The sequence below is a fragment of the Oncorhynchus tshawytscha genome, linkage group LG04 (genome assembly GCF_018296145.1).
Source record: "Oncorhynchus tshawytscha isolate Ot180627B linkage group LG04, Otsh_v2.0, whole genome shotgun sequence".
Taxonomy (NCBI): Eukaryota; Metazoa; Chordata; class Actinopteri; order Salmoniformes; family Salmonidae; genus Oncorhynchus; species Oncorhynchus tshawytscha.
Window position 1 is genome coordinate 33,568,098 of NC_056432.1, and position 23,213 is coordinate 33,591,310.

The window sequence follows — 23,213 nt, forward strand, 5'->3', positions numbered from 1 at the left end:
TCCTCCCTGGCCTGCATACTCACCAGACATTGCACCATTGAGCCAGTTTGGGATGCTCTGGATCGACGTGTACAACAGCATGTTCCAGTTACCGCCAATTTCCAGAAAGTTTTCACAACCATTGAAGAGGAGTGGGACAACATGCTACTGGACACAATCAACAGCCGGATCAACTCTATGCGGAGGAGATGTGTTGCGCTCCATGAGGCAAATGGTGGTCACACCAGACACTGACTGGTTTTCTGATCTTTTTTTAAAGGTATCCGTGACCAACAGATGCATATCTGTATTCCTAACCTTTTATGAACTATAACTCAGTAAAATCTTTGAAATTGTTGCATGTCGCGTTTATATTTTTGTTTAAGTATATATACATCCGAAACCTTTAAAAATGCACCCATTTACAATTGGTTGTTTTATTATTGCTATCTAAATAAATGATAAATAGCAGCTTTAAAACAATGACACAAAACAGCATTATTAAATGTAAATTAAATGTTATATTCTATGTACTATTGATTCATAGCATGATATATTATTCTAACAGTGTTATTGACTGATGTAACCAACAAACACATTGCAAGAAGTCTCTGAAAATAGATGCAGAACCACTTCGATTTAGCCTAATTTCTTGTCCTGCGAGTTTCTCTGGAATCTCCTGTTTCCAGTGAATCTAACAAGCCCTTTTCTCCTCATCCTCATTCTTTTCTTACCACAGACCTGAAAGGGCTCCGTCATTTTATTGCTCACCAGCTTGTCCCCTTCAAGTGTCTCCTCTCCCTCTTTTCTCTCCTTGCCTACCTGGCCCTTCCCTCCCATCCCCTCGTCAGATGATGCTTTCCTTCATGGGCTCATACTCACTATACTCATTACTCGTAAGCCCCTCCCCCCCAGCAAAGCTCTCCTCTGTGGTCCACCGGGCCTCGCGGGACAGGCTCTCAAACCTCCTCAGGAACACGACCACAGCAGCCAGCAGCCCCGCCTGCACCGCCACAAACACAAACAAACACACCTGGGAGGCCAGTGCCAAGTCACAGTACCAGTAGTGACAGGACTCCAGCACCTCCTCCTCAGCCAGGTAGACCACCAGCGTCCCTCGCAGGTGGGGAGGGGAACTGCAGGTGATGTTGCTGTGGCTGGTGTAGCTGGCAGGTTGTCGGAGCAGCCAGGCACGCAGGTAGAGCACACCACAGTCACAGGCCCAGGGGTTTCCATGGAGCGACACGGAGCGGAGGGAGGAGAGGAAGTCCAGAAGGCTGTTTGGGAGCGTAGTCAGCTGGTTGTCATGGAGACGGAGCTCGGTGGTGGCAGGAGGGAAGCGGGAGGGTAAGGAAGAGGTGGTGAGGGCACGGCTGCTGCAGTCTACCTGAGCACCATGACAGGAGCAGTACAGGGGACAGCTTGATGACCCTTGAACCCTCCCTGGGGTCAACAAGATGAGAAGACCCAGTAGTGGGGTCACACATGGCAGGAACCCCCTCATCCTTACTGTCAACTCTAGAGAGAGTGAGAGAGGATATGTCATACTGAAAGGGTGGAGTGGAAACAATTACAACTAATGTTTGTGGACGTCTCTGCCATGTGAGGGATGTAGATATCATTTTAGTATGAGAAATCAGTCATTAAAAGAGAACATGTCATTCCAAACAAGGGAGATAGCCACGCAAAGGAATACATGTTTCCGGAGAGCGGGTGCCAAAGATGCTAGTTTGAATTCTTGAAAAAAAGTGATGATTAACAACACTGGAATAGTCCCCTTGTTAAATAAAATGTGAGAAAATAGGGACAGCGAGGATTCACATTTTGGGACAGCGTTGCAGGGTCAGGCAGATCACCCTGCCCATCTCCATGTAACATTTAAAGTTGGAGTTAGTGTTAACCTAATATTATAAACATAACTAACATCTAACCATTAACGGAAGAACGAGTTACTACTGTGTAATGTATATTTTGAGGATTTGAAAATGACATCTAACCTTTGAGCTTAATAACAATTCAGGGTAACACTACACTTACACGTGTAATTAGACTGTAACATGTATTGTAGTTAATTGTAATAACTCGTAGTTACACTGTAATAACAACATGTAGCTGGTGGTAATTGCAGTCTGTAATTACAGCGGTGTAACAACAAATGCTCATTACCATGCCTGTTACAAACGGGCAAGTTTCCACTAAATTCACCAATTTAGTGTTTAGTTTCTTCTCAGCTGCATCTGATTCAGTACTGACTATCACAAGGTTGTAAACCCCCTGTGGACAAAGGCTCTGGGTGTCTGAGACTACAACGGTTGGAGACTCAAAAGACTCGAATTACCTGTCCATGAATGCCCACTCTTCAAAATCTCCACTCAAGGTTGTTGCTAGCACTTTCTCCCAAAAACTGTACCATCTGGGCTAACTTGGTTGAGTTTACAAAAACAGATCAGACATAGGTCAACCTCACTGACTGGGCTCTTCCATACAGGTGTCATCCCAGATTATAAAGAAACAAAATCTGAACCTCCTTGCCATCCAAGTGAGAGGTTAAACCCACAAGTACACCACAGAGTACATGTAATTACATTGTACTTATGCATGTATTACAAGGTGTTACACAGGATTTAGCTAGTTAAAATGAAGTATATCTTGAGGTGTACTTGTAATTATTTTGTACCTACAAAATATGTCACCCATTCTGACAATCGACTCATCAGCTTCTGAAAGCGCCATCCAAGTCAGAAAATCAACACAGTAATACACCACAGAGTACATATCTGTAATATCTGCATAAATACAAGGTTAAGGTTAAGTGTAACTTCATACTTACCTGTGAGCAAGTTCTATATAATGACTTATTACTCATTACCAAGTGAAAATACCTACAAACAAAAGATGAGCTTCTACTTTAGTCAACTTTATTGTAAAATACCTTACATTTCTTACCTTACATATCAAATCAAACTTTGTCACATGCGCCGAATACAAGTGTAGACCTTAGCGTGAAATGGTTACTTACCAGCCCTTAACCAACAGTGCAGTTCAAGAAGAGTTAAGAAAATATTTACCAAATAAACTAAAGTAAAAAATAATTAAAAGTAACACATTAACATAACAATAACAAGGCTATATAAAGGGGGTACTGGTACCGAGTCAGTGTGCGGGGGTACAGGTTAGAGGTCATTTGTACATGTAGGAAGGGTTGAAGTGACTATGCATAGTTAATAAACAGCGAGTAGCAGCAGTGAACAAAACAATTGGAGGGGCGGGGGGGGGCATTTGATTAGTTGTTCAGCAGTCTTATGGCTTGAGGGTAGAAGCTGTTACGGAGCCTTTTGGTCCAAGACTTGGCGCTCCGGCACCGCTTGCCGTGCGGTAGCAGAGAAAACAGTCTATGACTTGGGTGACCGAAGTCTCTGACAATTATGTGGGGTTTCCTCTGACACCTCCTATTTTATAGGTCCTGGATTGCAGTAAGCTTGGCCCCAGTGATGTACTGGGCCGTACGCACTACCCTCTGTAGTGCCTTACGGTCAGATGCCGAGCAGTTACCACACCAGGCAGTGATGCAACCGGTCAGGATGCTCTCGATGGTGCAGCTGTAAAACTTTTTGAGGATCTGGGGACCCATGCCAAATCTTTTCAGTCTCCTTAGGAGAAAACGGTTTTGTCGTGCCCTCTTCACGACTGTCTTGGTGTGTTTGGACAATTATAGATCGTTGGTGATGTGGACACCAAGAAACTCTCGACCCGCTCCACTACAGCCCCGTTGATGTTAATGGGGGGCAGTTTAGCCCGCCTTTTCCTGTAGTCCACGATCAGCTCCTTTGTCTTGCTGACATTGAGGAAGAGGTTGTTGTCCTGGTACCACACTGCCGGTTCTCTGACCTCCTCCCTATAGGCTGTCTCATCATTGTCGGTGATCAGGCCTATCACTGTTGTGTCGTCAGCAAACTTAATGATGGTGTTGGAGTCGTGTTTGGCCACGCAGTCGTGGGTGAACAGGGAGTACAGGAGGGGAAAGTACATAACCCTGAGGAGCCCCAGTGTTAAGAATCAGCATGGCTGATGTGTTGTTGCCTACCCTTACCACCTGGGGGGCAGCCCGTCAGGAAGTCCAGTATCCAGTTGCAGGGGGAGGTGTTTAGTCCCCGGGTCCTTAGCTTAGTGATGAGATTTGTGGGCACTATGGTGTTGAATGCTGAGCTGTAGTCATTGAACAGCATTCTCACATACTGTAGGTGTTCCTTTTGTCCAGGTGGGAAAGGGCAGTGTGGAGTGCAATTGAGATTGCATCATCTGTGGATCTGTTGGGGCGGTATGCAAATTGGTGTGGGTCTAGGGTATCCGGGAGGCTGCTCTTGATGTGAGCCATGACCAGCCTTTCAAAGCACTTCATGGCTACAGACATGAGTGCTACAGGGGCGGTAATCATTTAGGCAGGTTACCTCCGCTTCCCTGGGCACAGGGACTATAGTGGTCTGCTGGAAACATGTAGGTATTACAGACTCAGTCAGGGAGAGGTTGAAAATGTCAGTGAAGACACTTGCCAGTTGGTCCACGCATGCTTTGAGTCCAAGTCCTGGTAATCCATCTGGCCCCGCGGTTTTGTGAATGTTGACCTGTTTAAAGGTCTTGCTCACATTGGCTACCGAGAGCGTTACCACACAGTCATCCATAACAGCTGGTGCTTTCGTGCAGGTAATACCCTTGGGGTACAGGGATACCTAAATAACTACCTACTAACTACCTACTATGCTAAATTGAAATATCAAAAAAGGCTAAACAAATTGCATGGAAAACCAACTTTCTCATTCCCGCGATGACGTTTTTGACCTACACCACTTTCTCAGCAATCGTGTCTGGATTTCGCAAACTGACCTTCTCCGCCTGTTCTTTGCTCACTGTTACATGATGTCAGCGTCAACTCCTGAGGGGAGGTTTGAGGTCTTCTTTATTTCGAGTGTGTTGAGCAGATGGGCAGATCTTGACATGACGCCTTAATTCTTGGATAAATAAATAATTGCACCAATGCATTCCATCCAAAAGTGAGAATGTTCCTCAACAGTGAAACCCTTGCAAGGTTACATTATGGTCTTATGACCATTTTAAGTGCATTTATAAACCATTCAGTGGCGACGCAGGTGGGGCTCTGCCCCAAATGTTTCTAAAAAACAAATGGGCTTGCCTGTTTTGCATGTTATTTTTCCATTAATATGTGTCACATATCAGTTTGCAAACAATGCAGAAAAAATATATATAATTGAGTTAATAAAGCCGCTTGCAAACATGGTCTCCTTTTTGTTTTCTTGAGTAAGGCAGCTCCAAAATGGAAGTGTTTCAGCCTAGCTCAGTGCTTCTGTGGTAGCGGGGCAAGCCAGCAGAAAATATGGAGTGTTGCGCCGTGATTGGCTCAGTGTTCTGTCACTCATGGGGATACTACGTCACCGCCAAGTCTAATGGTAGATTTAGAAAATGCAATCCCCTTGGGTGCTGCCATAGAGCTACGTTAGAATTGGCCATCCAAGAAGGCTCAAGGTCACTGGCCACAGATAAAATGATGTCAAATCACATTATATCTACGGTAGCTTTGATTGGACTGATCATACTTTCAAAATCTTAGCTAGCAGTCATTATCATGAATGAAGTCGACAATCTACTGGAAAATAATTTTTAATCCTTGTCATATGAAGATAAATAATTAAGAGAAATTATAGATAAAAACGTGTATGTGCTCATCGGCCATTGGACATAAACATGAGACAAGTTGGAAATCGCAAATTCAACAATGAGTGGCGAGTCCAAAAATGTATTGTATGCTGCTGCATAAATGATGTAATATGCCAGGGAGATATGTATACTGTAGCTAAGAAAGTAATACAAAGTGTATGTTGTGTAGTAAGCTGTTGGTAGCCCATGTGCCTCACCCTAATAATTTGGTCTATTTTCACCTAATTTTGCCTACTGTTCTGACTTGGTGGTGCACATGTAGCCTGTAACCTGTTTTTGAGAAATGTAATCATAGAATATTGTAAAAGCTTTCATTCTCTGCTTATATGCCCTCTTTATTTATTCCACGGTTCTGACTTGGTGTACAGGGAGAACAATGTAAAAATGGCCCATGTTCTGAATTCTATCGCTGTACATGTCAAAAGTGCTGAACAAATAGTTATGACTACGTCTGTCCTAGCTCGCTCATTGATGTCTTAATCAAAATTACGGATAGCCTTTTATCCGCTTGTCGTCCCCTTATGCATAGTTTGTACATCTCAATTGTCAGTAGAAACCACATTTGTTCAAGCAAGTAAGCCGTATCAGCTATGTTTTTTTATAAGGCAGAAAATGAGGCTGAATTAACTGTTTCGCTGCCGGACAAGGTTCAGCTGTCGCAGTGTATAGTGCAATTAATGTATTGTTTAGTGTTGTGTTGTGGCTTTGCTGGCATGCATCCCATAATTTTTTTCTGTTGCCCCACCAACATTTACATGCTAAAATTGCCACTGAAACCGTTATTCAAACAAGCTTATTAGACTTACAATGTAACGTGTCTAAAATGGTTTAATTTGTGCTTATTGACCCATTATTTAACAATTGAGAGTATTTTTTGACGTGAACCGTTTGTAAACCCGTTTTTGCCATTGGGCCTGGGATTCAGACTCCAGATCTTTATTGGAGAGTTGTCTCAATGAGGTGGTCGGTTTTCAATTGGCTAACACTTATCATGTGGTTTGTGCAGGGTGAAATATGGTGCGTTGAGATGCTATCGGAATCTTTAACATTTGTAACAAGCACAGTAAGAAGCATTCATTGTTACAACCCGGTAATTACAGACTGCAATTGCCACCCGTTTACATGTTATTAAAGTGTAACTATGAATTATTACAATTACAATACTTGTTAGTGTAATTACATATGTAATTACACTGTAATAAGGACCCTTTAAAATGAAGTGTTACCCAGTTCAGTTATACACCACAGTAGTTCTCTACAACTACCGCTGGAAGAAAAACTTCTCTTTGACAGGTTGTTCAGACGTCTGAGACCATTCTCCAATCATACACTGAGACAGCCTAATAAAACAGTAAAGTTATGGTCACACTGAAAGGTGTAATGGTCTTGTTATGGTTAGGAGATGGTGACTTACCTTTGCGTGTGTTCGTGGCAGGAGTGGTTGGTGAGACTGTGCTACTAAGTCACTCAGAGGCATGAGCGTGTATAAAGTCACAGCTGGCTTGCACTGATAAAGCACCCTGACACTCACATGCACGCACACACGCTCTTCTGATGGGACACAGGAAGGACATGTCTATTTGATGCCAGCAGCATTTTTATTCCTTATTTACTGACCACAGAGGCTCCTGTCTGGGAGGCCAGATGTAAGTTTCAGGGGGATTTATGTATACAGTTAATACTTCCTTCTCTCTTGGTACAACCCAGGGTAAACTGTCCCTACAGCGGCTCGTAGGGTTCACCATCTCCCACAGTTACTATACTATAGCTGCAGCAAGGCCCTTCCCATCATTCAGCTCCATACAGTCAGTTGAGTTAGTGATAGAGCTGACACTGTGGGCCAGAGGGGTAGTGAGGTCCAAGGAGATAAATTGTGACTCAGTGCTTTATTCAGCTACAGGTGTGTTGTGTCTTTGGCATTATTAAGTTGAAGACTGTTATTTTATCAAATCAATTCTCTGTAATTATTATTACGTGATTAAACTAATGATGTAAATGTAATTAACTAGGAACTCAGGGCACCCAGGAAAATCTTCAGATTACAAAGTTTTAATTTTCCGAATATAACTCTTCAGATATTTTAATATCTGATCAATTAGTCTCCTAATTAATGAATTATTCTTTACCTCACGTTAGTCTCATTCCAAACGTCGTAAATTGTTGGTTATCTGCACGAACCCAGTGTTTGCTATGAATCATTCATACATCAATTGTCTTAATCATTTATTTATTAACTAAATAATCACAGAAATGCATAACAAAGAAACAGTAGGCATGGTTACAAGGAAATGATAGGGGATGTGCCCTAGTGGGCTAAACCGGTATGACGGCTTGGTAGACAAAGGGACTGAGAAGTGCGCGAAAGACAAAAGTCACTACACAGTTGATAATTATAATAATTTAAATGCTAATCCTTTGTACATGAACGCTCACTCATTCGGGAATAATTGCAATCAATATAGATTTACGCTCAGTATGTCGTCATGATCTCTGTTGGAATCGTCTTTCTGCTGGAAAGTTCATCTGAACTTCTCTCTCCCATGAAGTCTTTCGTTGTTGGAATGAATACTTCAGAGGCCCAGAGGTCCGAATAAAAACCCCACCTGGAGAAGCCCACTTTCGACCATGTTGTACCTCGATTACCGAGGTACAACATATTCATGTTCTCATAGAATAAATGTTTCGGTGGTTGTCGGTCTTCGCATTCAGTCGACATATATTCTAGCTGCAGACTAGAAATTAGTATGGAAGATTTGCTCTTATTCTGTCGGTATCGATAGTCTCAGAGTTTAACAACCATTACAACCTTAGCTTATACTGAAGGTACGCATGGTCTCTACTCAAACCTTAGCCCTCTCGGTAATCGAGGTACAACATGGTCGAAAGTGGGCTTCTCCAGGTGGGGTTTTTATTCGGACTGTGGAAAAGCTTTCCATGACGCCAGATCGATGTCTGTGCTCATGGGGGCGGGCCAATGACTTAGTGAAACTTTAAACAGAAATACAATTTTAAAATCACATTACACAATTAGTTATCTTTACTCATTCATTTTATACAATAATTAGATGCAAGCTTCAGAACGGAGGCTCCTGTATAAACAGAGTTATGGTAATGTGGCTGTCCTGAGGTCACAATCATAAAACAAAATGGACAGGTCGTAGCTGAATTTTCCACTGACCGTTCCCACATTCCAAAACATGGATATTGTTCAGTTCTCAAGTTCTGTGATGTATTAGAAGTTCCTTTGTTCTGTGAAACTCTTGACTATAATGCCTGGCCATGAGGAGAGTCTCCTCTAGAAATGTACGACCAGAGATAACAGAACCTGGGTGTAAGACGGAGAAAGGCACTCGCTATACTCAGAGGGCCACGTCATGACAGTAGGAAGACAGTAGGAAGACTTCTCTCACACAGGCCTGCCTGCATGGGGCCTACAGGACGTCTCAAATGTTCCCTGTATTGTGCTAGTTGGGCTCCGTGCTTGCCTAAATATTAGTGACCAGTAGATCGTACTAGAAACCATATACTTTATTTAGGAAATAATTCAGCTAAACAAACAAACACATGAATTCAGACTGTTTATTCATCATCATAAACGGGTCACTAGTTCCACCATGGTTTCTGAGCACAAGCACTATAAAAAGCCAAACAGCATCCTGAACAACACAGCCAGAGGGCAGCATACACCACACACTATATGCTATATTGGACAAAAGCATATACAGTAGCTGCTCTTAAAAGTTTGCCTATTTTTACAGTCACATAGTGGTAGCGAGGCATAGCTCAAAATGCATTTAAGAACAAACACATTGCATCATATGAGAGTGGAAATTAAGCTCTAAGCAGTTATGAGTAACTTCGGCATGCTCGCGCATGCACCACTCACCGAACCTACCCTTTCATTAGCTATGTAAGTCAAACGGGTCTCAATGCACTGTAAGGTAAGCAAATGGCGCTGAAGACATTCTCAATCTGAATTGCAAGCGCCAAGACATTGTTTAAAAAAAAAAACGAAAAACGGTCTTCCCAACAAGTTGAAGTAGAGACCAGCAGTAAAAAGGTAATACGTTACATTTGTTTAGATTCTTAGGTAGCCTATTATTAAGTCTGTACCAAAAGCACAAGAAATGCCACTGAAAGGGAAAACAGATTCTCACAGTATCAAAGCAGAATAAGGTTCTCCTAATAGAGTGTCATACATCTCGAATCACACAGACACACTCACTCAAAACCAACAGACTCAAACCTTAACATCAGTAATATTGCCATTTTACACAACATCTTATGCGTATTCATAACCTGACAGAATATCCCAAAAGTATTCAACATATTTATAAATTAGATACATTTAACAGGTCATTTAAATAAAATGTTTATATTATGACATATGCTAGAAGGACTGTTCATAATATTAAATGGGGTTCAAAACAGACACCAGGTTCAGTAGAAAACTAAATCCACACCACATTTCTCCTTGCAGGACAGACCAAATTAAAAAAAAGCACCAAAAAAACAAAATGACCGATGAATGAATATACAGCAACTGCCCCCCTCCCCTCCCAATGCTGATTATATCAGTAAATAACATGTTGGTATGTATGGCATTGTTTGCATTTGTTCATCTGAACTTGTGGATGTAAATCAGTGGCTGGCCAGCAGGTGGGGCTGTAGTCTGGGTCTGCAGGGGGAGGGGCTCACTGGTCCTTCCCATCATGGATCTGCTGCTGCATCTTATTCAGCATCTCCTGCATCCTCGCCAACTGCAGAGAAAGAGATTGAGTGGTAATGCCATTTGTGTCTTTTCGCGCAGGACATCTTTCTATAAACTGGAGACTAGCCTGTATGGGTGATGTTACCCATAATTACCTCTTCATCTTTCATCTTGATGAGTCTATCGGTCTCCACGTCGGGGGTGCTCTGGGGCAACATGGGAATCGGGCTCTCCATTCGGTTGTCCTGCGTCAGTTTACTGAGGGGAAAACACACAGGGAACATCAATAGACTCGTACACAACGGCATGCAATTATAAACAAAACTAAAGAAAAATCTCAACACCAGCAATAAACCAAGCTACTCATACTTTCTTTTGTATTCTCTCTGACCTCTACAGATATACACACACACACACACACCTGGTCATGTCCTGTATACACTGCGCTCTGTAGTTCTCATAGTGCATGTCACAGGTCACGTCTTTGAGGTCGTGCATGTGGGAGCGGATCAATATGTTCCTCAGCTTCACAAAGTCACAGTGAGACTGGTTCTCCACTGAAACACAAAACAGACAAACTGGGTCATATTATACTGACATGATTTGCTAAGATAAAACATTCCTTCTGTTCTATCCACCAGAACTGATGCACTATGTAATATTAGGGACATGGAGTTCTCCTTGACTAAGTGTTCTGAGCAAGAACACTCCTGAGCCTAATCATAATGCTTTGGTTGAGACAGCGATAGTTGGTCGTTTTTCATAGTTTGAGTTAGTAATTTTCCCTTCAAAAATGGTCATATGTGAGGAAAAGCATGCTCTACCATGCAACTTAGAGTCAAAGCCTTGAGTAATATTGTTATGTCCTCCATTGTTGTCACCCACCTTCCACAATGCCCCATGGGTAAAGTCTCCCTCTTACTCTCTGGCCCCTGGCCTCAACCACAGTGTTACTGCCAATCACTGCAAACGGACAGCACTCCTACGCACACACAGGATTTGGCATGATAGATTGACAAGGGATGGTTGAGTTTAGTGGTCTCGTTCCACTTGTAGATGTCTTATTGATGTTCAGTCTTCAGGCTCCAGCTGTGTGTCTCACCTTCAGTTCTTTGTCCAGTTGTTTAAACTCCTCGTCCTCATCAGAGTCACACTCTGGGAACTGGTACACCTTAATGCCAAACCTCTCAATCTCATCACGGACCTACACACACACACACACACACATAGCACTGGGTGAGACATTGCTTGGAGGGGGAGTGCAGAAGCTCTGAGGGAGTTGCTCTTAACTAAACCAAATTAAAATGGCTAACTTCCCTGCAGCAAACCTTACCATCATAACGCGAGACATGATTCAGCAGTTGCAGTCTGTCTGCTCTGATGGACTCACCCTGTCTTTGAGTTTCTTGATCTCGCTGGGAGTGAGACAGTCAGCCTTGGCGATGAGAGGAACCACGTTCACCTTCTCATGGAGAGCCTTCATAAACTCCACATCTACTGGACGCAGTCTACAAGGGATAGGAGGAAACAACCTGGTCAGTGTGTGTGTGTGTGTGTGTGTGTGTGTGTGTGTGTGTGTGTGTGTGTGTGTGTGCGCGCGCCATGGAGGAAAAGCACACACTGACTAGGTTGAGAATTATAACAGTGTTTGTGATTGAGTTGTATTGGTGCTGTTTACATAGGATCCTAAAGGTATATCCTCCTCCTGTCATCACACTCAGGATGTTTTATTACGATCTAATCATCTAATCACAGCTATACCGGTCATTAGCCCATCACATTCCTCTGTCTGTGTATGCTTGTTACCCATGTCCAAATGGAGGTATGAAGTAGAGGCAGCAGTGGACTCTGTTGTCCTGGATGTTCTTCCTGTTCAGTCCACTCTCGTCCCTGAAGTACTGCTCAAACTGCTGGTCAATGTAGTCGGTGATGGGCTTCCAGCTACACTCACACATGGCACAATCAGTCAAGGCTTACAGGAACAACATACAAGATTCATTGCCGCCATCATTCCCATTTTAGGTCAATCTACTAACCCATACAGAAGCCGTACCCCTTTCCTGCAGTCAAAATGACCAAATCACCCTCTAGTGGCCTCATGGCTAGAATGTTATGAATTTTTAAAAAATGTCAAGCTGAAAATCAGGTGTTTCTATGTCAAATGGTTTCATTGCATTACAGTGTTCTGGGATGTATATAATTAAGCAATACGGCCATTGGGAGGTTTGGTATATGGCCAGAATACGGCTAAGGGCTGTTCTTATCCACGACGCAACACAGAGTGCCTGGATACAACCCTTAGCTGTGGTATACTGGCCATATACCACAAACCCCCCAGGTGCCTTATTGCTTTTATAAAACTGGTTACCAATGTAATTAGAGCAGTAAATATTTATTTAAAAAAATAAATAAAAATGGGGGTATACTATCTGATATTCAATGGCTTTCAGCCAACCAGCATTCAGGGCTCGAACCACACAGTTTATGAAGTGTAGTATTGGGATACAAACTCAAAATGTAATAGATTTTAACTCTATATATGACATGGTACAGGTGTCTTCTTTTTAAGCCCACAACCCATGTGTGTGAGGTGTATACTTGTTTCAAAGTTGATTTGTTTAAGACTTCCAAGAATCCCCTGTGTGACCTTGATTTAGCCCACTGCAGTAAAAGGTGAAAGAGTCTGTAGGACAGGACAGGATTAGTTGTGGACCAGAGAAGTCTCACCATTCATTGTTGTTGACAGCATCTCCAAAGCCTGGTGTGTCTACAATGGTCAGCTTCAGCTTCACTCCTTTCTCCTCAATGTCCACTGTGTGCTTAATGATCTCTACTGTCTGGTTGATACGCTCTGAGAAAGGGAAGGCGAGAGGTAGAGATGGAGGGAGGGAAGAGAACCTTTGATGAGATGGCATTTTATTTAGCTGTTGACGTTTGAAGAAGGTGTGTGTGTGTGTTTCTCACCCTCAGCATTGAGAAGTTTCCTGTCCTTGTACAAGTCTGTGAGGAACAGGCTGTTGACCAGAGTAGATTTACCCATACCAGACTCTCCTGTAACATGACAAACATACAGCATTATACAACATGTTTCTAACAGTCAGCAACACACACACAGCCAACACTAATTGTGTTTTAATTGATTTTTTACCCCTTTTTCTCCCCAAATTTCGTGGTATCCAATCGGTAGTTGCGGTCTTGTCTCATCGCTGCAACTCCCGTACGGACTCGGGAGAAGGTTGAGCCGTGTGTCCTCCGAAACACGACCCAACCAAGCTGCACTGCTTCTTGACACAATGCCCACTTAACCCTGAAGCCAGCCGCACCAATGTATCGGAGGAAACACTGTACACCTGGCGACAGTGTCAGCGTGCACTGCGCCCGGCCCACCACAGGAGTCGCTAGTGCGCGATGGGACAAGAACATCCCTGCCGGCCAAACCTCCCCTAACCCGGACGAAGCTGGTACAATTGTGCGCAGCCCCATTGGTCTCCCGGTCGGGGCCGGCTGCGACAGAGCCTGGATTCTAATAACCCAGAATCTTAGTGGCACAGCTAGCAACTGCGATGCAATGCCTTAGACCACTGCGCAACTCGGGAGGCCAGAGTGAACATTCATGAACACACACTAAGTAATTAATATCACTGGGTCGTTTTACTTTAAGAAGGCTACAATCAATACTGTCACTGACCGGCGACCATGAGGGTGAAGTCAAATCCCTTTTTCACTGACTTCCTGTGCACCTGGTTAGGGAGGGTAGCAAAACCCACATACTGCTTCTCCTGAGAGAGAGAGAGAGAGAGATCAGTTCAAAGCAACATTTCCAAGAGCTGAATGAGCGCAAAACTACCATTGAAATTAAAATACAATTGAAATTCAAACTCCACCCACCATGCTACATTTACAGTTTGGAGAAATCCATTGACAATAGGAGGAAGGGAAAGGGGGGAAATGCATTCATAACATTCCATTTTGAAATCTCTAAGACCTGGCGCTGTGCTTTTTCCACACACAGTGAGAGAAAAGTATGACCGATCTATGACTTTGCCACTACACAATGGAGTGCACAGCTGTCTATCTGGCAGCTCTCCCCATCCCCTTCTGACACCATTCACACATCATCCAAAGCTGATCCTTACTCTGCCCCTACAAAACTGAAGACTCCACACACACCCTTGCCAGTCTACCAAGGCCAGAGTCTGGCAGCCAACAGAGGCTGACAGAGGCTGTATTGACCAGACCTGAATGGTCCTTTTTAAACCCAAAACAAACACACATGCCAAAGAAATACTCAGTCAGGGTCTATTATAAGTTGTCATAACCTGTCATGTGCATTTCCGACAGCCCCTGGGGCACGGCTTAACTAACCACACATACACACAGCATGCGTAGACATGGAATAGAGCCAGGGCTTAAGTCACACACAGAGAACACGGAAATCTACAGCGCTGGATTCATAACCTATGAGGAATCATACAAACTTCTGGTTTACTTCTAGGGTGTGTGTGGGAGCACAAATCCCACAGACAGAACAAACAAACTATCCATAAATCTGTCATGAACCCATCAGGACATGACATAAGACAACAGTATGTCCTACCCACCTCCATACTAACATGACATGTTAGAGAGAGAGAAAGGTTTTATGAGAGTTAACTGACGTGAGAGACATTGACCCCGCTCTCCCTTCTCTTTCCTCTCTCCTCAGTGTCCCTCTATCCCCTCTCTCGCCTGTTCCAGATTATTTACCTTCTGCCTGGAGGTTCTGACTCGAGGGCAAAGCAAGCGTTCCACCAGTTTCTCCTGCAGCATGATAGCATCCATACCAAGCCAACACCACACCAATAAGGGAAATGTTTTCCAACAGAGGACAAAAACAGAGCAACCTCTTCACACGCAGCCAGAACGCTTCTCTTATGCACCCTCTACTCCTCTGTAATCCTCCGTTCGTCCACACTCGTCTTTCCTGTTATGTCCTTTGTTCCTACTCCTTCTCTCCTCATCTCCCTTTATTTCCACCCTTTCTCCTCTGCCCCACTGCTCCCTGTTCAGACAGGTAGGGAGGAATACTGACAGAGAGAGAGCTAATAGGAGGGGGGGGGGCGGTTGACAAGAGGAAATAAAATGGGAGAGAGAAAGGTAGTAAGAGGTAGCAGTTTAGGGGAGGAAGCGAGGGATGGGGGAGAGTGAGGGGCGGGGGGAGTGAAGGAATAAAAGACATTCATTCACCCAGTTGTCCCTCCCCCTTTTCGACCGTTAGATAAATAAAGCACTGACTGCTACAGTAACGACCTATAGCAGCCCAGAGCGAGAGAGCGCGAGAGAGACAGGAGGGCTAAACGATCTAGCCCAGATCGGACCATAATAGTGATCATGTGTCAAAGAACAACACAGTTTCCTTTAACAGAGATACAAACCCTCTGTGTGGTTCAAGTGTGGACTTGTACGAGTCAGTAACTCGTCACACAGAGCTTAGTGAAGCTATTAGGGACTCTCAACCCACCCCTGGGATAACACTAGCCAGAGATGAATGATAAAATGAAGAACCTAGCCAACATCTAGACTGCACATCAGCCATGCACCAAGTCATGTAGCGGTACCAGAGGCCCATCTACTCCAAACACCGAAACAAGACAGGGCGTGGTGAACAATTGTTGCCAGATGTTGGCCTACGGTGTGTGTGGGTGGGCTCAGTGGTGGGTTCAGGACGGGACACAGGTTTCAGGACAAAACATAGGTTTCAGGACAACTGGAGCTCAGAAAGCTATGATACCCCAGACAGAATGGGCAACATCTACAGAGGACATTCTAACTACTAATCAAGCTCTTGAATAGCTGTATCAGATGTATTAGTGCAGGGTTGGAACAAAAGCCTGAACACACTGTGGATCCCAAGGACCTTTCTTCATGGGATGTCTCCAGAAGCTGTAATACCAAGCTACTTCACATGAGGGAGACCAAGCTTTTATTTAAAAAATGTATTTAACCTCTATTTAATTAGGCAAGTCAGTTAAGAACAAATTCTTATTTACAATGACAGCCTACCCCAGCCAAACCCAGACGACACTGGGCCAATTGTGCGCCACCCTATGGGACTCCCAATCACAGCCGGATGTGATACAGCCTGGATGTCTCTTGCACTGAGATGCAGTGCCGTAGACCGCTGTGCCACTTGGAAGCCCAGCTCAACAGAACAGGGTACAGTACATTATGAAGGCAATGGCAGCAGAAATGTTCTTTACTATATAGCCAGGCTAATGTTTTTTAGGAAGAGATAGGAACACACATCAGATACTAGCAATTGAAGGAAAACTTGACTCTTGAGAGAGAGAAACAAAAAAGGGGGGATTCATCTGAATAGAACAGAGGTCCTAGAGTGACATCACAATATACTCCTTCAGGCCCCTCCCTCTTTCGCTCAGTGGCCAGCTGTCCCTCTAGTAGGTCACTGCACCTTGAGCTCTCTCACTCAACTTCGCACACACCGACACAACCTGATGCACGTGCACACACGTAAACATACACACATGGATACAGCTGACATCAGTTTAATAAAGCACATCCTATGGACAGTGTTTAAGGGAGGCCATGTGGAAGCCACTTTTCAGGGACACAGTCAGGCAGTAATCACCATCTCCAGCCCATCCATTACCTCCTGTGTCTGTCTGTCCTGACCTCTGTGGATGAAATATGATCGGAGAAACCAGTAAGCTGTCTGTCTGCTGCGACTATCACACTGCATGCTTCCCAAATGGCACCCTATTCCATTTATAGAGCACTACTTTTGACCAGGGCCCATTGGGACACCACCACAGATACCTTGGGCTCTGCTAATGTGTTATTAGGGGCTAGTCAGTCAAAACATTCCACAATGTGAGGTGCTGGGTATTAAACGTTGACAGCCATCGGAGGCCAAGCCCAGCCCTCCTGATGACAGAGTGACACACACACACACAGCTGACCGCAACTAGAAGTCAAATATATACAGTCTGAATGCTCAGTGACTTCCTTCCCTTTAGAGAGACACACAGCCTTCGTGCTGGGTCCAGAGGCACGGATCCAGAGATCAGTCAGCCACACAGTTAGATGCATGCACTGGTCTACTTGTTGACTGTTGGTCTTTCAGGAAGCTCTTCTGAAAAAGGCCACAGCAGTAAACTACACACCTATTACTGTGGACAAGTACGCAAATACACACACACACACCTCCAGAGACAGAAGATGAGGAGAGGATGCATTCTGTGACGTAGATATAAAGAGAGGTGACCTTTCCTGAAGACATCTCAGTCCTGCCCAACCATGCCTTTACACACAATTAAGTCCGAAAGCAGAAACAAAACTGTGGCAGGGTGTTAAGACCAAAGATGTGTACAGAGAAAGAGAAAGGGGGAAAGAGAGCAGAATGGAGGGAGGTAGAGGGGGTGAAGGGGGAAAAGACAGGGAATGACAGTTGAATTTGAAAGATTGAGAGCCTGAAGATGAGAATGAGTGTGAGAGAAAGAGGCTCTTTGGACCCCCATCCCCCCCATCCGTAGTGCTTGTTCTACTTGGAGACGTGAGTCTCTGGGTGCTAGGCTCTTCAGCATGCTAATCTAACAGCGTGTAATTGGCCTGGCAACAATAGGCCTTCTAAAGAACACTTGGCTAGCATAGCGTAGCCTAGCGTTAGCGTCTGTCCATTCAGCAAAACAATAGGCTCTTCCACAGCCTAGCTCCAAATGGACCCGTAGCCCATCCTTGTAAGCACTTCAGTAGATCTCTAAAGACCCATCAGATCACAAGGTGGAACTGTTAGCCACCACATACATTCGGAAAGTATTCATACCTCTTGACTTTTTCCACATTGTTAAGTTACAGCCTTATTCTAAAATGGATTAAATTGTCCCCCCCCTCCCCAATCTACACACACTACCCCATAATGACAAAGCAAAAACATGTTTAGAAAGTTTTGCAAATGTGTAAAAAAAAAAAAGAAATATCACATTTACATAACTATTCAGACCCTTTAGTCAATACTTTGTTGAAGCACATTTGCCAGCGATTACAGCCTCAAGTCTTCTTAGGTATGACACTACAAGTTTGGCACACCTATATTTGGTCCCATTCTTCTCCGCAGATCCTCTCAAGCTCTGTCAGGTTGGATGGGGAGCATCGCTGCACAGCCATTTTCAGGTCTCTCCAGAGATGTTCAATCAGGTTCAAGTCGGGCACTGGCTGGGCCACTCAAGGACATTCAGAGACTTGTCACGAAGCCACTCCTGCATTGTCTTAGCTGTGTGCTTATGGTCGCTGTCCTGTTGGAAGGTGAAGCCTTCACCCAAGTCTGGAGGTCCTAAGCGCTCTGGAGCAGGTTATTTTCAAGGAACTCTCTGTACTTTGCTACGTTCATCTTTCCCTCGATCCTGACGAGTCTCCCAGTCCCTGCCTCTGAAAAACATCCCCACAGCATGATTTCCTCCAGACGTGAAGGCCAAAGAGTTCAATCTTGGTTTCATCAGACCAGATAATCTTTTTTCTCATGATCTGAGAGTCCATTAGGGGCCCTTTGGCAAACTCCAAGTGGGCTGTCATGTGCCTTTTACTGAGGAGTAGCTTCCGTCTGGCCACTACCATAAAGCCCTGATTGGTAGAATGCTGCAGAGATGGTTGTCCTTCTGGAAAGTTCTCCCATCTCCACAGAGGACCTCCGGAGCTCTGCCAGAGTGACCATCGGGTTCTTGGTAATATCCCTGACCAGGGCCCTTCTCCCCCATTTGCTCAGCCAGCTCTAGGAAGAATCTTGGTGGTTCCAAACTTCTTCCATTTAAGAATGACGGAGGCCACTGTTCTTGGGGACCTTCAATCATGTCTCGGTTCTCTACGGACAATTCCTTTGACCTCATGGCTTGGTTTTTTCTCTGACGTGCACTGCCAACTGTGGAACCTTATATAGACAGGTGTGTGTGCGCCTTTCCAAATCATGTCCAATCAATTGAATTTCCCATAGGGGAACTCCAATCAAGTTGTAGAAACAGCTCAAGGATGATCAACGGAAACAGGATGCACCTGAGCTCAATTTCGAGTCTCATAGCAAAGGGTCTAAATACTTTGTTTTTTTTTATATACAAATGCGACAACAAAAAATCTCAAAAACTGTTCTCTTTGTCATTATGGGTTATTGTGTATAGATTGATGATGAAAAAAATGTAATTTAATCAATTTTAGAGTACGGCTGTAAGGTAACAAAATGTGGATAAAGTCAAGGGGTCTGAATACTTTCCGAATGCAGTGTATGATCATTTCAGATCTACATGAATTGCCGAGGCGGGAATGGGACAGGGGTTTAAAAGTGGGGGAATAGAGGGACACTGCATCGGCCCATTCAGCAGCAAGGAGCTGGTCACCAGGGAGTCCCCCAGGATACAATACAGTGGAAAGTAAAGAGAGATTGCGTCACAGGTACTGGGAATTAGACATTCCTGCAGACGAGTGGCAGAAAACAAGTGTTCACACACTGATGACCTTTATTGTGTTTGCCAAGGACAGGTTTAACTGGGCATGCCATAATGACAACACATTTTATTATTTCATTATCAGATAATGTTTGGTAATGTCCTTTAAACGAGGAAGAATCTGTGTTCAGCGTTTATCAGCTCAATTTGCACCACCATAGTAAGAAGGTTCCGCTTCCTAATGGTCCATTATATGGCTTTCATTCATCTTACAGTTGTCAGTTAAGCATCTTTCAAAATTCCTCAAGGGAGCTTTTCTTCCCACAGTAGGAGGTAAAGGTAGTCCTCTAATTCTCCTTATCATTAGAACTTAGCTCCCAAATCTCTGATTCCTCGCACCCTAACATCATCTAATCTCCAAGTTATCGAGGTCACCCAAACTCTTCATTCTTGAAAATGGGTTTGGAATCCTTCTATCTGGGTCAGGCATGGGTTATTTTCAACAGCTTTTTAAATGCCTACCCAAAGGCTGAGACATGGCAAGCTGTACAGGGAGAGAGGGAGACCTGGGGTTAGAGATAAACTTGTTATTCACGTGTGTGGTTGTGAACTCCCTCTCTTAACTCTCACTCTACTGGATCATTGGCATTGCATACATGTTTTCAGCATGACAATGACATCAGATGCCAGAGAGCAGAAACATTTCAGTTTAGATAAAGAACAAAGACAAACACACAGAAGACACTCAGGAGAGTTGAAAGTTGAGCTACCAGGTCAGGCAATTTACTGTAAACAACCATAAACAGATAGGGGCCTTTTCTATTAAAAGTGCAAGTAAATGTGAATCTAGTGAATCTAGTGGAGGGTGTGGTAGGAAAATACATTTGGAGTGCTGTATAGAGTGCCAGTAAGAACATGGTAATGAATCACAATAGCCTTGGAATTCCCATGACAACCATGAATGGATGGCCTCGGCTGATAAATACAGTGTGAATACTATCCTACACTATCTTTTCAATCAGAAACTCTGAGGCGCGTGTGTTCATAGGTAGCTAAGTTAATGAGTACATCTTTCCTCACGCCTGATTTAGACCTGAGAAACCATGCCATGCGAGTATACGGGTGCCAAGGAGAACTATAGATTCCACAGCATCGTAGATCTGTCATAACTGGGTGTCGTTAAATCTACGCCAAAACGCGTCAATCATCCTGAGGAATTGCGGATAGGTTCCTCTCCCAGCGTCTCAGAGTGAGGAAAATGGGTAAAATTGTTTCCTAGCAACGTACCAGCACACCAGACTGTGATTGGCAGGCCCAGTTTGGTGAAGCATAAGAGAAAAATGCTTCCAAGAAACAATAATTATCATAGCAGGAGGAAAGAAAGAGGAGGGCAAAGGGGGATGAAGGGCTTGATTTGCATGTGATTTACCCAGACTATCCTCTGCATCTCCCTCATACACACACCCTGGCCATGACCCCACTCTGAGGGTCTCAGGTGGAGTGGGATGTGCAAAAAACACATTTCCATTTCATACTACACACTTGTACATGTGTGAAACAGGACAAATATAAGCACCCCCTATCAGACCTTTTGACTGACACACACACACACACACACACACACACACGTTAGTCCCTCTTACTATCCAAGAAACCACTCCCCCTAAGCACCCGGCCAGGTCAGGCAGAGTGTGTGGGTGTGCTGTGGCAACAGACATGCTACTTGAATATCTCCAACACAGTTTTGTATCGCACAAACAGTATGATAAAATCTCAGCAATATAAAAAAAAGAGAAAAGTTCTTACAGGGAAAAACAATTGAAGAAATTCCTTGGGGGACACGCACCCACGCTGAACATTTCCAAATCCACACACAGGCTATTGCTACTGTATTAACTGCACTGTAGTAATCAAGGTCAAGGTCTTCGAGCGAGGTTCATTCCGCAATGCTGCCCATGTGATTTCACAGGCTTACTGAAAATCTATCTGCAGCAAACCCAGCTTACAGCTCAAACAATAAGAATTACGTCTGCTTGCAGTATGTGTGAACACCAGAAAGATCAGCAAGGACCAGTGGACCTACAGGAGCCATGGCCTCTGAATGACCGTAACACTATACTGTCAACAAGGGCAGGAAATAGCCTTACAATGTGTTTCGCAATTAGCTTTGACTGAGATAGACGTCTGCTAACATTATGCCTTTAGTTACCATTGCTGCATGCTGCCTACTTACAATGTAGCTACACAAGGTTCCAGCAACAACCTTCGAACAGAACAGCATCTAAAGCTTCTGTCATCCTCATCCCCAGAGCAAAGAGAGAGGAGATCGATACAAGCTACACCTGAGCTACATACGGACACACACAGGGCTCACTCAAGGAAATCTATAAAATTGCAAGCAACCCCGGGATTACAGAGGGAAAGACCAATAGGCTGACTAGACCAATAGGCTTTCCAGTAACTATAGGGAGCGGGTCACTTTCACACCCACAACAAGTGGCTTGCCTAGAATGATGCATGGATGCCCGAGGATGAGAGGCGAGCCCTTGGGTACCACTCGCTGCGTATGCATCTTGTGTCTGTATGCATAAATGACATCGTATCCTTCTGGCTGTGTGATGCTCACTCTACCCTATATTGCGGTGGCAAGACAACAACAGTAGTAATCTTTAGGGCATCGGAATGATGATGCAGCTCACGTTTGCTAGGCCAAGGCTTGCTAGTAGGCTATCTAGGCTATATGACGCCATACGAAGCGAATTTGGGGGAAAGAACTGAGTGTCTAGGCTACCACGCTTGATATGAAATATGATTCTATGTATCGCCTAAAAGCCTAGACCTACATCAAAAGCGTTGAACACAGATAACAATTTTGTACATATTTTTTAAGAGAAATAAACGTTGTCCTTACCTCAACTGTCTCGTCTGTTGGTCATTGTGGGGGATGAAACACAGGTGGAGAGATGCAGAACGACGCCCATAGAGAATTTAGAAGGCGAGAGAGACCGACAGAGAAAAACAATCATTGAAATGGACCGCGTTATAATTGCCTATATGCATAATCGTAATTATTATCCTTATGCTTACCCGATTTGATCGGGATACGGCTCTTGTATCGGATGTTGGTCGTCATTTTCGCCGCTCTCCTCCCCTCGGTGTCGCTTCAGAACGGACGGACTGCTCGATAAACGCACGCGTCCGTTCCTTCTCCGCGCTACCACAGCAGCCAGACAGGTTGTGGGAGAGGGTGTTGCAATATCGTGCAGAACCCCGCCCTCATCTATGTGGTACCCAATCGTGGATGGAGAGGTTTCCTATGATCTTACTTGTCCAGATCATCAATATTGTATGCAGCTCCCATAATT

At 44.2% G+C, this 23,213-nt stretch overlaps 2 protein-coding genes across 3 annotated transcripts; both read right to left on the reverse strand.

Annotated features, from left to right (window-relative positions):
- Positions 1 to 310: 310 nt before the first annotated feature.
- LOC112248595 (platelet glycoprotein Ib beta chain) lies at positions 311 to 7,225 on the reverse strand. Its single transcript, XM_024417751.2, has 2 exons — positions 7,124 to 7,225; positions 311 to 1,497 (listed from the first exon to the last, which is right to left on the reverse strand). The coding sequence occupies exon 2, from the start codon at positions 1,481 to 1,483 to the stop codon at positions 827 to 829; it is 657 nt and encodes a 218-aa protein (XP_024273519.1). The 5' UTR covers positions 1,484 to 1,497; positions 7,124 to 7,225; the 3' UTR covers positions 311 to 826.
- Positions 7,226 to 9,274: 2,049 nt separating this feature from the next.
- Positions 9,275 to 23,175, reverse strand: LOC112248596 (septin-5). 2 transcript variants are annotated; one of them, XM_024417754.2, is made up of 12 exons: positions 22,936 to 23,175; positions 22,760 to 22,773; positions 14,109 to 14,199; positions 13,385 to 13,471; positions 13,148 to 13,271; positions 12,227 to 12,361; positions 11,811 to 11,928; positions 11,523 to 11,624; positions 11,306 to 11,402; positions 10,842 to 10,977; positions 10,576 to 10,678; positions 9,275 to 10,469 (listed from the first exon to the last, which is right to left on the reverse strand). In XM_024417754.2, exons 1-12 carry the CDS (start codon positions 22,979 to 22,981, stop codon positions 10,404 to 10,406), a joined length of 1,119 nt encoding a protein of 372 aa, XP_024273522.1. In that variant the 5' UTR covers positions 22,982 to 23,175; the 3' UTR covers positions 9,275 to 10,403. The 2 variants fall into 2 exon arrangements, with proteins under 2 accessions (XP_024273522.1, XP_024273520.1); XM_024417752.2 differs by lacking the exons at positions 22,760 to 22,773; positions 22,936 to 23,175 and adding an exon at positions 15,167 to 15,517.
- Between the last annotated feature and the right edge of the window lie 38 nt (positions 23,176 to 23,213).

Coding starts and splice junctions, on each gene's coding strand:
- LOC112248595 (XM_024417751.2), bottom strand. CDS start 1,483: ATGAGGGGGTTCCTGCCATGTGTGACCCCACTACTGGGTCTTCTCATC.
- LOC112248596 (XM_024417752.2), bottom strand. CDS start 15,241: ATGGATGCTATCATGCTGCAGGAGAAACTGGTGGAACGCTTGCTTTGC. Junction 14,200..15,166: donor TCAGAACCTCCAGGCAGAAG/GTAAATAATCTG, acceptor TCTCTCTCTCAG/GAGAAGCAGTATGTGGGTTT. Junction 11,929..12,226: donor ATACCTCCATTTGGACATGG/GTAACAAGCATA, acceptor TATCCCTTGTAG/ACTGCGTCCAGTAGATGTGG.